This window comes from Dermacentor andersoni, chromosome 7 (genome assembly GCF_023375885.2).
Source record: "Dermacentor andersoni chromosome 7, qqDerAnde1_hic_scaffold, whole genome shotgun sequence".
Lineage (NCBI taxonomy): Eukaryota > Metazoa > Arthropoda > Arachnida > Ixodida > Ixodidae > Dermacentor > Dermacentor andersoni.
Genome location: NC_092820.1, coordinates 179351269 through 179365947, shown reverse-complemented (window position 1 = coordinate 179365947; position 14679 = coordinate 179351269). Strand labels below are relative to the sequence as shown.

The following is a 14679-nucleotide window of genomic DNA, read 5'->3' as shown; positions in this document are numbered from 1 at the left end:
GCCACGGTTTAAAGAAGCAAAGGTTCTGGGCAGAAGTGCAAGCGCTAAAGGTAGAGTTTTGCTGGAAGCTTTCCACATACAAAAAAAGGCGGGTCTGTGCATCAGCGATGCTTCAATAAATTTGTACTCGGCTAAGCGCACACTTCTAGGCAAATTTGAAAAACCGTAACGGTATGGCTTTTCTTCAATTGGTCATGTGTTCACTTCCTGCTGCTCGGGTGTTTTATCATTTCACTTCGCGTGCATGTTTTCGATATTGCGATAAAGAAGGCTGGTGCGGTTCGGGTGTGCGCATGTGTTGTGATTCTTTTAAATATAGAACATTTTCGAAAAATAAACCAGTTGTCAGTGGCGTTCCCTCGTCGCGTGTCGTCTTTTCATCGTGTGTCCGTCCTTTTTAGCGCTACCATCAGTTCTAAAAGTCTTGGCGTCGTTTTTGAAGAACACATGACGTGGACAGTTCAAGTAAATGAAACATTAAATAAACTTTCAAAAACTGTAGGCGTTTTGTGCAAATATCGCCACATCTTGCCTCAGAAAATAAAATTGTTAATTTACAAATCCCTGTTTTTGTCGAAATTATTGTACTGCTATTTAGTCTGGGGCACGACAACACAAGCAAACACTCAGAAACTACATAAACTTCAAAAGAAAGCCCTTCGCAACATCGTTAATGCTGCATACGACACACACACGGAACCAATCTTTAAGGCCCTAAATCTATTAGCAGTAAATGAGCTTTACCCTATAATGTTAAATAAACGCTACAAATTGGAAGTGAAAAATAACAATTCATTTCTTACTGAATTGTCCGGACTACGCCGGCTTGAGCATGCCCGTACATTGAGAATACGTGAGCTTTGGAAGGTGCCTAGAATACGTACAAAGTACGACACTCAGATGTTAAAATACCAGTTACCTGCGCTGCTTAATAATTCAGAGTTCCAATTATAACACAATGACACACCTAATTGTCTTCCTTGCTTTGCTGTGACGTTCTATTTATCGGTGCTTTTTGCTTTCGCAATAGTGTGTAATCTCATGCAGTATTCATGTACTCATGTGACCCTGTCGTGTGGTCAAGCGTATTTCTTTCTTATTTTATTATTTGTTTCTACACAATGATTTGTTGTTATGCTTCTTTTACTAGTATTTATGACAATAGCAGCTGATTTAAGACCGTAAATGCACACACACCTGACTTCTGTACACTGTTAGGTTTATTTATGTTGGCGTGCTGTATTTGTTATGCGCCTTGTCTGCCAGTATTCGGGGGTGCAGACCTCGTCAAGCCTGATGAATGGCTTTTTGTCTGTACCCACCAAGTGTCTTTGATTCTGAAATAAAATGATTGATTGATTGATTGATTTAACCTGTATGTAAATGATTTGCCTCAATTTGTATCAAAATGCCGCATATTCCAGTACGTCGACGACACTGTCCTTCTGTCAACTCGTGCATCATTTAATATATGCGTTTATAACCTTCAAGCAGATACCACGTCTGTAATGGATCGGTGTACAAGTAACAGAATTGGAATTAATAGACAAAAGACTAAACTAGTTTGCTTTCATAATCCCCATAAAAAAATTGATGGTCCTGTGCCATTTTTTGTTCACGACTCTAATTGTATAAACTGCAAATGCATACCATTAGAGTTCGCAACTAATGTAAAATATTTAGGCACCATGTTTGATTCTGATATGACATGGAACACTCATTTTACAGGTATTAGCAAATAGCTACGCACAGTATCCTGTCTTCTGTGAAACTCTAGATACCTGTTCCCGTTTTCTGTCCGGAAAGTCATTGTTCATGCACTTGTGTACAGCTATCTTAGATATAGAATTACCATATTTTATTACTGTTCATTTACATGGTGTGCAAAATTGAATTCTATTCTGAAATCTGTTCTTCGAAATGTTACATACAATGAGACCATTCCCCCTGTGACGAAGAAGATCGGCAGGCTAAAATGCCCTGTTGCCATCGCGTGGCTCATACCCAGTTCGTTCACTGGCTGCGCCCTGCTGCTGTTGCCGTGTTGGTCGCTGTTTCTCTATGACCTGAATAAACCCCCTTTACAATTGGTGGAGGTGCTGGGTATCGATCCCAGTACTCGCTCCCAGTATCGATCTCGCAACTAATGTGACGGAGGTAGTCGGGCGCCCCGTCGTTCGCAAGCTTCGCGCCAAACAACGTTTGCGCAGTCGTGCGCAACAGTGCGGGGAGACATTTACCAGTTATATAGAAGATGTTGTCGACCTCTGCAACCGCGTTGACATCAAAATGGCTGATGCTGAAAAGATCTGCCATATATTAAAAGGCATTGAAGATGACGCCTTCCAGATGCTGTTGGCGAAAAATCCAGCGACAGTCTCTGAACTCGTCAGTCTCTGCCAAAGATTCGACGAACTCCGCAAACAACGCATAGCCACCCACCAATCTCCTCCTCAGGCGATTTCAATGTTGAGCTTGGCTGTTTCCCCGGATAACACGTCGCTGCTGCTACAGATCAAGAAGTTCGTCTGTGAAGAGGTGGCTCGTCAGATTTCTCTGATTCCCCTTACACACGGCCAGTCGAATTCTCCGTTGGCGCCCGCTCTCCAATCTGTCATCAAGGAGCAGGTAGCCGACCACATTCCACCTTTTCTCCAGCAGGCTCCGGTTGCCGCTCCCCTGACGTACGCCGAATTTGCTTCGAGGCCTGCACCACAGACCTACGGTCCCCTTCGCCCGCCTTTGCGCCCGCCCATATCCGCTCCAGTCCGGCCACTGGTGCACTATGCACGACGTCAAGACCATTGGCGCACGGAAGACAACCGTCCGATTTGTTTTTATTGTGGCCGTGCTGGACACTTGGCACGTCACTGTCGCCTGCTTACACCGAACGTCCCCAACAATGTGCATCCATAGGCGCTACGTTTCCAACAAGGCCGCAACTATTCGGACACTTTTGAATCTCCTGCCGTCGAGACCACATTCTCTGCTCACCGTTCACCTTTTCCTCGCTGCCGCTCCCTTTCCCCTATGCACCGTTGGCGGAGCCCTCTGCGCCAGGAAAACTAAATATCTCAGTTCAGGAGGCGAGAACTGCGGCGTCTGCGAAATGTATAAGGCCTCACACTTCCCCGAAAAACGTTATTGAAGTCACAATAGAAGGAACATTGACGCTAGCACTTGTCGATACCGGCGCTGCACTTTCGGCGATAGATGCCCGTATTTGCCGCAAGATAGGAAAAGTGATGACGCCGCTTTCTGGACTATCCCTTCGGACTGCTAACGGGCAGCACGTCGAGCCATCCGGTGCCCGCACCGCTCGTGTCGTCATTCAGGAGCTCCTCTATATCATAGAATTCATCGTGTTTTCACCTTGTTCACACGACATAATATTAGGTTGGGACTTTCTCTCCACACATCATGCGATCACTGACTGCGCCCGCGCCGAAATTGAGCTGTTTCAGTTTTCGGGCGATATTATCACTGACTAGAGGGACCCTTGTCACAAAATCGCCGTTTCTGAAGACACCATTATACCTGCCCGGTCTTCCGCCCTTGTGAGTATCTCTTGTGACACTGTAGATGACGGAACAGTACTCTTCACTCCGTCTGAACTTTTAGTTCGCCGCCGTTCACTACCACTGCCATTCGCCGTCCTCGAGTTCAAAACTGGCGCCTCTCTCATGTGCATGTCAAACCCATCGGCCGAACCAATTACTTTACGCCACCGTGAAAGCCTTGGCAGAGCAGAACCCCTGGCCTCATCTTCGATATTTGACCCGACGGACGACACCACTTATTTTGCCGCTCTCGAGGCATTGCCTCTTCAGTCACTGCCGTGTTCTTTTACGCCAGCTATTGCCAGTGACCTTACGACGACGCAGCGCGATGAACTTCTTCACTTGATCGAAGGCTTCTCTTCTTTCTTTGACTGCCAAGCAACATCCCTCGGCCACACAACGACTGTCTCGCACACCATCGACACTGGGAGCCATGCACCCATTCGGCAGCATCCCTACCGAGTATTGGCGACCGAAAGATGTGTTATCAATGACCAGGTGAACGATATTGTCGCAGTACAACGCGGACAATAGACAGGGAGACGTTCAAGAGCCGCAGGACAACTTGTTCAAAATACAAAACAGGCCAGAGACACGTCTTCTTCGTCCACGCCGAATCCCACTGACCCACTAGACGAAATCCGTTAATGTCCCTATCTTCGTTGTCGTCTGCATAGAAGAATAGACGCACGCGTCATTTGTCCCTCCCTAAGAGAGCATCGTCCCGATGCTAGACCAGAAGTGTCACTTGCGGAATTAAGGGTCTCTCGCAGTTATTCGCTCACATACGGCTTCATGCGGACAACGTGCACAAGTTCAGGACGGTGCGTGCGGCGCCGCGTACAATTGGGACTATCGGGGAAGACCTCATACGTGACGTCACTGAGTTGGCGCAATACTCGATATGGACCGAAGTATCGCCTTAACAGCTTCTCGGAGAGGCCTCGTTTTCGTATGGGTGTCCAAACCCACACTCTGTCGCCGACGTCGTAGATTACTATTCGACGGTGAAGGTCATAGTGCCCGGCGTCGTAGTCTTGCTGCTGGCAGATCCGCAAGCGCGTGAGTTGCCGAGCCTCTTCTGCGTGTTGCGTGAACACAGCGGCGTCCGTATCAGTGTCGTCAAAGTCATGCGGAAGCACAGCATCCAACATCGTTTGTACATCCCGCCCATGAACAAGGGTGAACGGAGTCATGCGCGTCGTCTCTTGCTTCGCCGTGTTATATGCAAAGGTTATATACGGTAGGATGTCGTCCCAATTTTTATGTTCAACATCCACGTACATGGAGAGCATGTCTTCAATTGTTTTGTTTAGGCGTTCTGTTAATCCGTTGGTTTGTGGATGGTAGGCGGTTGATTTCCGATGCACCGTTCCACTTAGCAGCAAGACGTGATCTAAAAGCGCAGCCGTGAATGCGGTTCCTCGGTCTGTTATTACGACGGTTGGTGCGCCGTGTCACAACACAATGTGCTCAATGAAAAAGCGCGCCACCTCTTCCGCTGTGCTTCTCTGGATTGCCTTTGTTTCAGCGTAATGTGTGAGATAGTCGGTCGCTACTATAACAAAGCGATTCCCGGCAGTAGAAGTAGGAAGCGGACCCAATATATCCATTCCGACTTGGTCAAATGGTCTTCGAGGAACCTGGACGGGTTGCAGGAGGCCGGCTGGTTTCGACGGAGGCGACTTGCGCCTCTGGCAGTCGAGGCAAGTGCGGACGTGACGTTTCACGGTGGTGTTAAGTCTCGGCCAGTAGTACCTCTGCTTCACTCTGGCCAACGTTCTCGTGTAGCCTAAGTGACCAGAAGTCACCTCGTTGTGACAGGCTTGAAGTACTTCCGTACGAAGAGCTGCAGGAATGACGAGCAGATAGTGGGACCCGGTCGAAGAAAAGTTTCTTTTGTAGAGGACTCTGGCCTGCAAACAAAACGACAACAGGCCTCTTGCGAAAACTCTAGGCGGTTTCGCAGATCTGCCCTCTAAGTAATTGATAAGCTCAAGCAACTCAGGGTCATCCCGTTGTTGTTGGGCGATGGTGGATGTGTCCAGAACACAAAGAAATGCCGAGTCTTCTTCGGGTGGAGCAGACGACTCTATCGGCGATCGAGACAGGTAGTCAGCATCCGTATGTCGTTTCCCCGACTTGTACTTGACAGTCATGTCAAACTCTTGCAACCGTAGGCTCCAACGTGCCAGTCGTCCCGAAGGGTCTTTAAGGTTTGTCAACCAACACAGTGAATGGTGGTCACTGATAACTGTGAAGTGGCAGCCATACAAATATGGGCGAAATTTCATAACAGCCCATACTACGGTGAGGCATTCTTTCTCAGTTGTGGAGTAATTGGCCTCTGTGCGTGAGAGTGTTCTGCTTGCATAGGCAAGTACTCTTTCGGTGCCCTTCTGCCACTGCACAAGAACAGCTCCTAAGCCAACATTGCTGGCATCAGTGTGGAACAATGTAGGAGCGGTCTCATCAAAGTGAGCAAGCACTGAAGGTGTCTGGAGACGTTCCCGCAAGTCAGTGAATGCACCTTGCTCTTCGTCGCCCCATACAAAAGCAACGTCGTCTCTCGTCAGGCGAGTTAACGGCGACGGAATGCGAGCAAAGTCTGCAATAAACCACCGGTAATAGGCACAGAGGCCCAGAAAGCGCCTGACAGCCTTTTTATCGGTTGGTACTGGAAACTGTGCTACCGACGCAATTTTCTCAGGGTCTGGGCGAACACCTGCGTGGCTGACGACGTGATCGAGAAACTGTAGTTCCCCGAAGCCAAAGTGGCACTTCTCCGGCTTCAGGGTGAGGCCGGCGGACCAGATGGACTGCAGAACCGCTTCAAGCTGTTGGAGGTGTTCTTCAAAAGTTGCGGAGAACACGATGACGTCGTCCAGGTACACTAAGCAGGTTTTCCACTTCAGACCCGAAAGCACAGTATCCATGAGGCGTTGGAATGTAGCAGGGGCAGAGCACAAGCCGAAAGGCAAGACTTTAAATTCGTATAGGCCGTCTGGCGTCACAAAAGCAGTTTTTTCACGGTCTCTCGGATCTACCTCGATTTGCCAACATCCACTTTTTAAGTCCATTGAAGAGAAGTAACGCGTGTGACGAAGCCTATCGAGTGAATCATCTATACGGGGAAGCGGGTACACGTCTTTCTTTGTCACTTGATTTAGTTTTCGGTAGTCCACGCAGAAACGCAAGCTGCCGTCTTTTTTCTTAACTAGAACTACAGGAGATGCCCAGGGACTCGTTGATGGTTGAATTACGTCGTCTTCCAGCATTTTTGACACTTGTTGTTGTATGGCTTCACGTTCTCTGGGAGCCACACGATAAGGATTTTGGTGAATTGGTCTTGCCGTATCCTCTGTAATTATCCGATGCTTCGTTAGAGGCGTCCGTCCGACGCTGGACGTCGATGCAAAGCAGTCACTGAACTTGGACAATAGCGTGAGAAGCTGCTCTCGTTCGTGCTGCGACAAAGCAGTGCTGACGTCGAGTGCAGAAGCTGGGCCTTGCGTAGGTGCTTCTTCGAGTAGCGAACAGCAGCTTCGAACATCCGCAACACCATCAAAATAAGCCACAGCCATGCGCTTTGGAAGGTACCGTCGCTCTGTGCTAAAATTGGTTAGTAACAAGTTAGTGCGCCCGTTGGGATGCCCCGTTAGTGCGCCCGTTAATGTGCCCGCCCGTTCGAGGCTGAAACGCGGTGTCATCCAGCCTTCTTGTAGTCCCTGGGTATCACCAGTCGTCCTAGTTTAGAAAAAAGATGGCACCATACGATTTTGCGTGGATTATCGAAGGCTTAACAAGATTACCCGAAAGGATGCATACCCGTTGCCACGTATCGACAACGACCTTGACTGTTTGCAAGGAGCGGAGTTTTTTTCCTCCTTAGATCTCCGCTCTGGCTACTGGCAGGTGCCCATGGCTGACCCTGACTGTTCTAAAATTGCGTTTGTAACACCAGACGGCTTGTATGAATTCACTGTCATGCCGTTCGGTCTGTGTAACGCACCCACCACTTTTTAACGCATGATGGACGGCATCCTGCGCGGCCTGAAGTGGCACACTTGTCTCTGCTACCTTGAAGACATTGTCGTCTTTTCCCCTGATTTTCCGACCCATCTTCGCCGTTTACATCAAGTTTTACCTGTCTCCGGAATGCTGGGCTCCCGCTTAACTTAAAGAAGTGCCTATTTGCAGCTCGAAAATTGACTATATATTAGGCCATGTTGTCTCCAAAGAAGGCATCCTTCCTGATCCTGCTAAACTTCGCACCGTATCCGAATTCCCGAAGCCCACTAATTTAAAAGCACTACGCAGCTTCGTTGGCCTATGCTCCTATTTTCTACGTTTCGTTCGCAATTTCGCTACTGTGATCGGACCACTAAACCAATTCCTACAAGGCGACAATGAACTTTCTGCTTGGTCGGATGCCTCCGATGATGCCTTTACGACTCTCCGTCGCCTACTCACGTCTCCGCCGATCTTGCGCCATTTTGATCCAAGCGCACCTACAGAACTTCACACTGACGCCAGTGGTGTCGACCTTGGTGCCGTGCTCACACAGTGTCAGAACCCTAATGCCATATACGTGGTCGCTTATGCCAATCGTACCCTCACAAAACCTGAGGCCAATTACTCAGTAACAGAAAAAGAGTGCCTTGCTATCGTATGGGCTCTTCAAAAATTTCGCCCATATCTCTATGGTCAACCCTTTGATGTGGTGACGGATCATCACATTCTTTGCTGGTTGTCTAACCTCAAAGACCCGCCGGGCTGCCTCACTCGGTGGGCCCTCGGAATTCAGGAATATGATATGCGTGTCGTCTATCGCTCTGGACGCAGACACTCTGACGCCGATGCCCTCTCGCGCTTCCCAGTAACTTCCGACAGCAGAACTTCTACCTATAGACATGATATCGCACCACTTGACATCCTGGACATGGCCTCGGAGCAACGTAAAGACCCATGGATCGTCATGATATCCGACTTTTTGTCAAATCCTCCAGCAGCTTTGGCACCTCGAGCGTTACGCCGACAGGCGCAGCATTTCATCCCCCCCCCCCCCCCCCCCCGTCCGCGGCAAACTTTTGTACCGCTGCAACTACCACAATGACGGCCGCACATGGCTCTTAGTAGTGCCCCGCCACCTTCGACAAGATTTATGCTCCGCTTTTCACTCTAACCTGCAGTGTGGTCACGGCGGAGTGTTGAAAGCCTACACACGGCTTCGCCTACGATATTATTGGCGAGGGATGTACAACATCATCCACAAATACGTACGCTCCTGCATTGCCTGCCAACGCCGCAAATGTGTCCCGCATTTCTCCACCACACCTCTCCAGCCGCTTCCCTGCCCAGCTCAGCCATTCGACCGTGTCGGCACTAATTTATACGGGCCTCTTCCATCTACTGGCCCTGGCAACCGATGGATTGTTGTCGCAGTAGATCACTTGACACGATATGCTGAAACCGCCGCCTTGCCTGCCGCATCAGCAAAAGACGTCGCCTCATTCATGCTGAACAACTTTGTTCTCCACCATGGCGCACCCCATGAACTGCTGAGCGATCGGGGTCGCGTATTTCTCTCGGACGTCCTGCAGTCACTCCTATCTGAATGCCAAATTATTCACCGCGCTACTACTGCTTATCATCCACAAACCAATGGCTTAACCGAACGATTCAACAGAACTCTTGGTGACATGCTATCAATGCATGTTGCGTCTGACCACTCCAACTGGGATCTCGTACTTCCATTCGTCACATACGCCTATAACACTGCCTCTCAAGCCACTACCGGATTCTCCCCATTCTTTCTGCTTTACGGCCGGCATCCCTCCAGCACCATTGATACGGTTCTCCCGTACCGGCCAGACCCTGCTGAATGCTCACCTGTTTCTACGGTTGCTCAGTACACCGAGAAATGCCGACAACTGGCCCTTTCTTTGACGTCTGCTCAACAGTGCCGCCAAAAAGAGTGCCATGACATCTACCCACCCCCTCACCCCTTCCCTATCGACTCACTCGTGTGGCTTTGGGTACCGCCTGTTGCTGCCCCTGGCCTTTCGTCCAAGCTCCTCCCGAAGTACCACGGGCCCTACCGCGTGGTTTCGCGACCATCACCTGTTAATTACGTGGTCAAGCCCGTGTCACCATCTCCCGATCTGCGCCGTCGGGGACGAGAGACTGTGCACATTGACCGGCTAAAGCCGTATTACGATCCGCTGACCTCTTCCCAGATCGCCAGGATGGCTACTCTTCAATTTCGGGGGTGATTGTGACGAAGAAGATCAGCAGGCTAAAAAGCCCCGTTGCCATCGCGTGGCTCATACCCAGTTCGTTCACTGGCTGCGCCCTAGCTGCTGTTGCCGCGTTAGTCGCTGCTTCTCTACGACCCGAATAAACCCCCTTTACACCCCTAATAATAATCTATTTTCCTTTTTGCAGTTACCCTCATTTGAAGAATTATTTTTTCAAACTGTGGTGATAAAACATTTTTGGAACAGTGATTTTCTTTTTCCGTTGATTCCTGTCAGACCACTGAGACACCATAATACGTTCACTACCATGTGGTGTTACACCCGTTTTGGTCGTTATACCAGAAAATATTATGTTCCTAACGTTTTTAATTCTTTACTCACTGAACTGTACTCTATCTCATCAAAATGGACACTCAAACTGTACCTCAAAACCAATTATTCTTCTGTTTAGTTGTCATTAGAGCCCGTGCTATAGTTTCAATTAGTTTCGTTTGGTCTAGATTGGTGTGCATCCTTGTTTGTTTCACTTTATATCTTTTGTAGCTTGCGTTTGCTCGTAGCTTATGTTTTGTTTGTGGTACTTCGCTTTTGTGTTGTAGCCTCCTTTTGCATTGTAGTTTGCTTTTGTTTTGCAAATTGCTTCGGTTTATAACTTGCTAACCTTGCTTTCTTTTTTTTTTATTACTTGTCACTGACTGCCGGGTACAGCCTGACAAGCCATGAAGGCTTGGGCTGACTGGTTTTTTGAATGTGTAATATTTTCATGAAATAAAGGATATTATATATTATATATTATTATTATTATTATTATTATTATCATGAAGATGTTGAATTAGTGATGAGAAAAGTGCACACTCAGTATACTGTAGTAATGGGCGACTTCAATGCAAAAGTGGGGAAAAAGCAGGCTGGTGAACAAGCGATTGGCTACTATGACGTCGAATCTAGGAATGCTAGAGGAGAGATGCTGGTAAAATTCGCAGAAAGGAATAAGCTGAGAATAACGAACACCTTTTCCAGGAAGCATAGCAACAGAAAGTGGACCTGGAAAAGCCCTAATGGTGAAACAAGAAATGAAATCGATTTCATACTTTCTGCCGATTCCAGCACAGTGTCAGGTAGGGTAATGTGCAGTGATCCTAGGTTAGCGAGGTCTAGGATTCACCTCAATTTGAAGAGAGAAAGAGCAAAATTGGTCATAAGGAAACAGGCCAACCTAGATGCAGTAAGGGTAAAAGCAGACCAATTAAGGCTAACACTCGCAAACAAATATGCAGCCCTTATAACAGAGAGATGAAGATGACATAGAGGTAACAAATGAAACCGTAACGAGGCTGGCGTCAGAAGCAGCAGTTGAAGTGGGAGATAAGGCACCAAGGCAACCTGTAGGCAAGCTCTTCCAAGTAACAAAGACCTAATAAAGAAACGACAAAGAATGAGAGTGTCCAACTCAAGAGATAAGATAGAATTCGCGGAACTGTCAAAACTGAACAACAAGGTGAAAATATGTGACATTCGGAATTATAATGTGAGAAAGACTGAGGAAAAAGTAAAAAATGGATGCAGCATGAGGTCAGTGCGAAGAAAACTTATCATAGGACATGGCAAGATGTACGCACTGAAAGATAGGCAGGGTAATAATGTCATCGGCAATTTTGAAGACATGGTTAAAGCAGCGAAAGAACTCTATACTGACCCGTACAATACCAGAGCAGCCACGATACCTCCATTCAAAGTATTAATGAACAGGTTACACAGGCTCCTTCTATAACTAGTGATGAAGTAAGAAGGGCCTCACAAGACATGAAATGAGAAAAAGTGGCAGGAGAAGATGGAATAACAGTCAATTTAATCAAAGATGGAGGAGACATCATGCTTGAAAAGCTTGTGGCCTTTTATACAAAATGTCTCCCGAATTCAAGGGTCCCAGAGAACTGGAAGAATGCCAACATTATACTAATCTACAAAAAGGGAGACATTAAAGAATCGAAATGTTATAAGCCCATTAGCTTACTACCAGTATGATAAAATATTCACCAAGACAATTTCTAACACAGTAAGGGCAACATTTCAGTCAGCAAGAGAACAGGCTGGCTTCAGGAAAGGATACTGTACGATGGATCTCATCCATGTAATCAATCAGGTAATCGAGAAATCTGCAGAGTACAATCAGCATCTCTATATGGCTTTCATAGAATACAAAAAGGCATTTGATTCAGTAGAGATACCAGCAGTCATCGGGGCAATACGTAATCAAGGACTACAGGACTCTTACGTAAATATCTTGGAAAATACGTACACAGATTCCACAGCTACCGTAATTCTCCACAAGTAGAAAAATACCTATAAAGAAAGGAGCCAGACAAGGAGACACAATCTCTCCCATGCTAGTCACTGCATGCTTGGAAGAAGTATTCAAGCTATTCAACTGGGAAGGCTTAAAAGTAAGGATCAATGGCGAATATCTATGCAACCATCGGTTTGCAGATGACTTTGTTCTGTTCGGCAACACTGCAGATGAGTTACAACAAATGATTGAGCACCTTAACAGAGTGGGGTATGAGTGGGGTTGAAGTTTAATATGCAGAAGACAAAGATAATGGTGAATAACCGGGCAAGGGAACAAGAGTTTAGGATTGTCAGTCAGCCTCTAGAGTCTGTGAAGAAGTATGTTTACCTAGGTCAATTAATCACAGGAACCCTGATCATGAGAAGAAAATTCAAAATCATGAGAAGCAAAAGGAAGGTGTACAATCAGTGCATTTTACCAGTGCTGACATGTAGGGCATAGACTTGGAGACTGACAAAGAAGCTTGAGAACAAGTTAAGGACGGCGCAAAGAGCGGTGGAACGAAGAATGCTAGTTATAACATTAAGAGACAAAAAGAGAGCTGTTTGGATGAGAGAGCAAATGGGTATAGCCGATATTCTAATTGACATTAAGAGAAAAAAATGGCACTGGGCAGATCGTGTAATGTGCAGGTTAGCTAACCGTTGGACCATTAGGGTTACAGAATGGGTACCAAGAGAAGGGAAGCACAGTAGAGGACGGCAGAAGACTAGGTGGTGCGATAAAATTAGGAAATTCGTGGGTGCTAGTTGGAATTGGTTGGCGCAGGACAGGGGTAATTGGAGATCGCAAGGAGAGGCCTTCATCCTGCAGTGGACATAAAATAGGCTGATGATGATGATATACTCATATAACACTGTCACTTCAGCGCTCAATTCTTCGAGGTCACACAAAGTTTCTTCAAGTGCAAGAAATATATATATATATATACATATATATGGGGCTCAGAAAGCTGGTCGGGTCCCAGCTCCCCGGAAAAATGAAAACTCTCCGCCTATGATAACTGTCAGCTTTGCCGTAATACATCAAACACTGCAAAGGCACTTTTGGCCTTGTGTTATTGTATTGCGCAGGCACTTTTTGGCCCAATTTTCTTGGAAAAAGAAAAGTGTGTTATTGCATAAATACCGCAATCAGACATTATGAGCTATGGTTATTACTTTAAAATCTTCCTAAGGCAGCCGAAAATAGGTGTTTCTGACAAGAGATGATGTCTGCTCAATGCATTCAGCGTACCCTACGCTCCGTCGAGACAGATGCTCCCACTAAAGGGGTCGCTATTGGGGTCACCATAAAGGACAGGCACACGCTTGCTGACTGGTCAAGTAAGAATTATTTGGCGAAGGCCAATTTCAGGATTGAAATAAGGAAATTTCAGGCCCATATAAATGTATGGGCACCAGCCGGGACTTTCAGCATGGATCGACTAAACCGAAAAATCAAGTTAACCGGAGTCAAATTAACGAAAGTCTACTGCATTCTAATTTTTTCTCATAATTTATATATATATATATATATATATTACAATCGAGTGCCAACTGCTTGACTGGCAAGTTATCACTCCACGCAGAAAGCAGACGACGGAAAGCGCGGGGATATGCACATTGTGCAAATGGTGAAACAGTCTCCACTTTTTTCTCGAAAGTGTTGCACGCTTACGCCCCCAGCTCGACCAGGAGAGTGTTTTGGCCACAGCTTGAGATTGCAGCTCGTACTGGATGCAATAGTACCTTCATCATTCACTGTTCAGTCATTAGCTTCCAATGCTTATTATACTGACCCTATCAAATTGCAAAGAACACAAAGGTGACAAAGCCAGATGAGAGAAATAAAGAAAACACTCACTTCATCTGGTACTGTCTGGTAAGGCGGCGGAGGTGACAGGTCACCCGCAGGCTGCTGTGGAACAACGATGCGAATCGACGGGGGCCGTGGATGAGGAACACTGGGGATGGCACGGGCCAAAGTGGAAGAAGAGGACAGCTGGGGTTGGGCTGCTGCACCCAATGAATGAAAGGCAAACATGTAGTGAATTAAAGTGAATTTGATTTCTTTGAAAGTATTTAAGTTTCAAGCGGAGACAGAGACTAAAGGCACAGGGTGCCTGACAGGGTGCCTGATGAGGTGCCTGAATAGCACAGGATGCTTTGGAGTCACGGAGTAATCTGTGTCGGCATCTACAGGTGACCACATTCTTAGCACAGTGCCCCTGTCAGGGATGTAAGCGGCCAAGGAAGTTCTGGAGCAGCTTTTGGAGCAGCAAATTTGGCACTTTGGAGCAGGTTTGGAACATGAATTGTCTGTTTTGGAGCAGTACAGTAAATACGGTTCTTGGAGCAGCTTGGTAATGTCAATGCGAGTGAAATAGAGACACAGGAAGAAATCTTTGGTGCGCAAATGCACTGTCAAGGTCAAAGCGGGTTTTTCCTTGTTTTTATCTTTTAATGGAAAGCATTTTTAGCAAGCATTTGCCACTTTGACAGTGTGTGTGTGTGTGCGTGTGTACGTC

General features: G+C 47.0%; 1 protein-coding gene across 2 annotated transcripts in view; it reads right to left on the bottom strand.

Annotated features, from left to right (window-relative positions):
• LOC126533190 (uncharacterized) overlaps positions 1–14679 on the bottom strand; it is a 148984-nt gene that overhangs the window by 25923 nt on the left and 108382 nt on the right. The window contains exon 6 of one of the 2 annotated variants that reach the window (XM_050180463.3): positions 14016–14164. In XM_050180463.3, coding sequence (XP_050036420.1) covers positions 14016–14164 — 149 coding nt within the window. Of the gene's footprint in view, positions 1–14015; positions 14168–14679 lie in introns of both variants that reach the window. The other variant, XM_055071628.2, reaches the window with a different exon arrangement.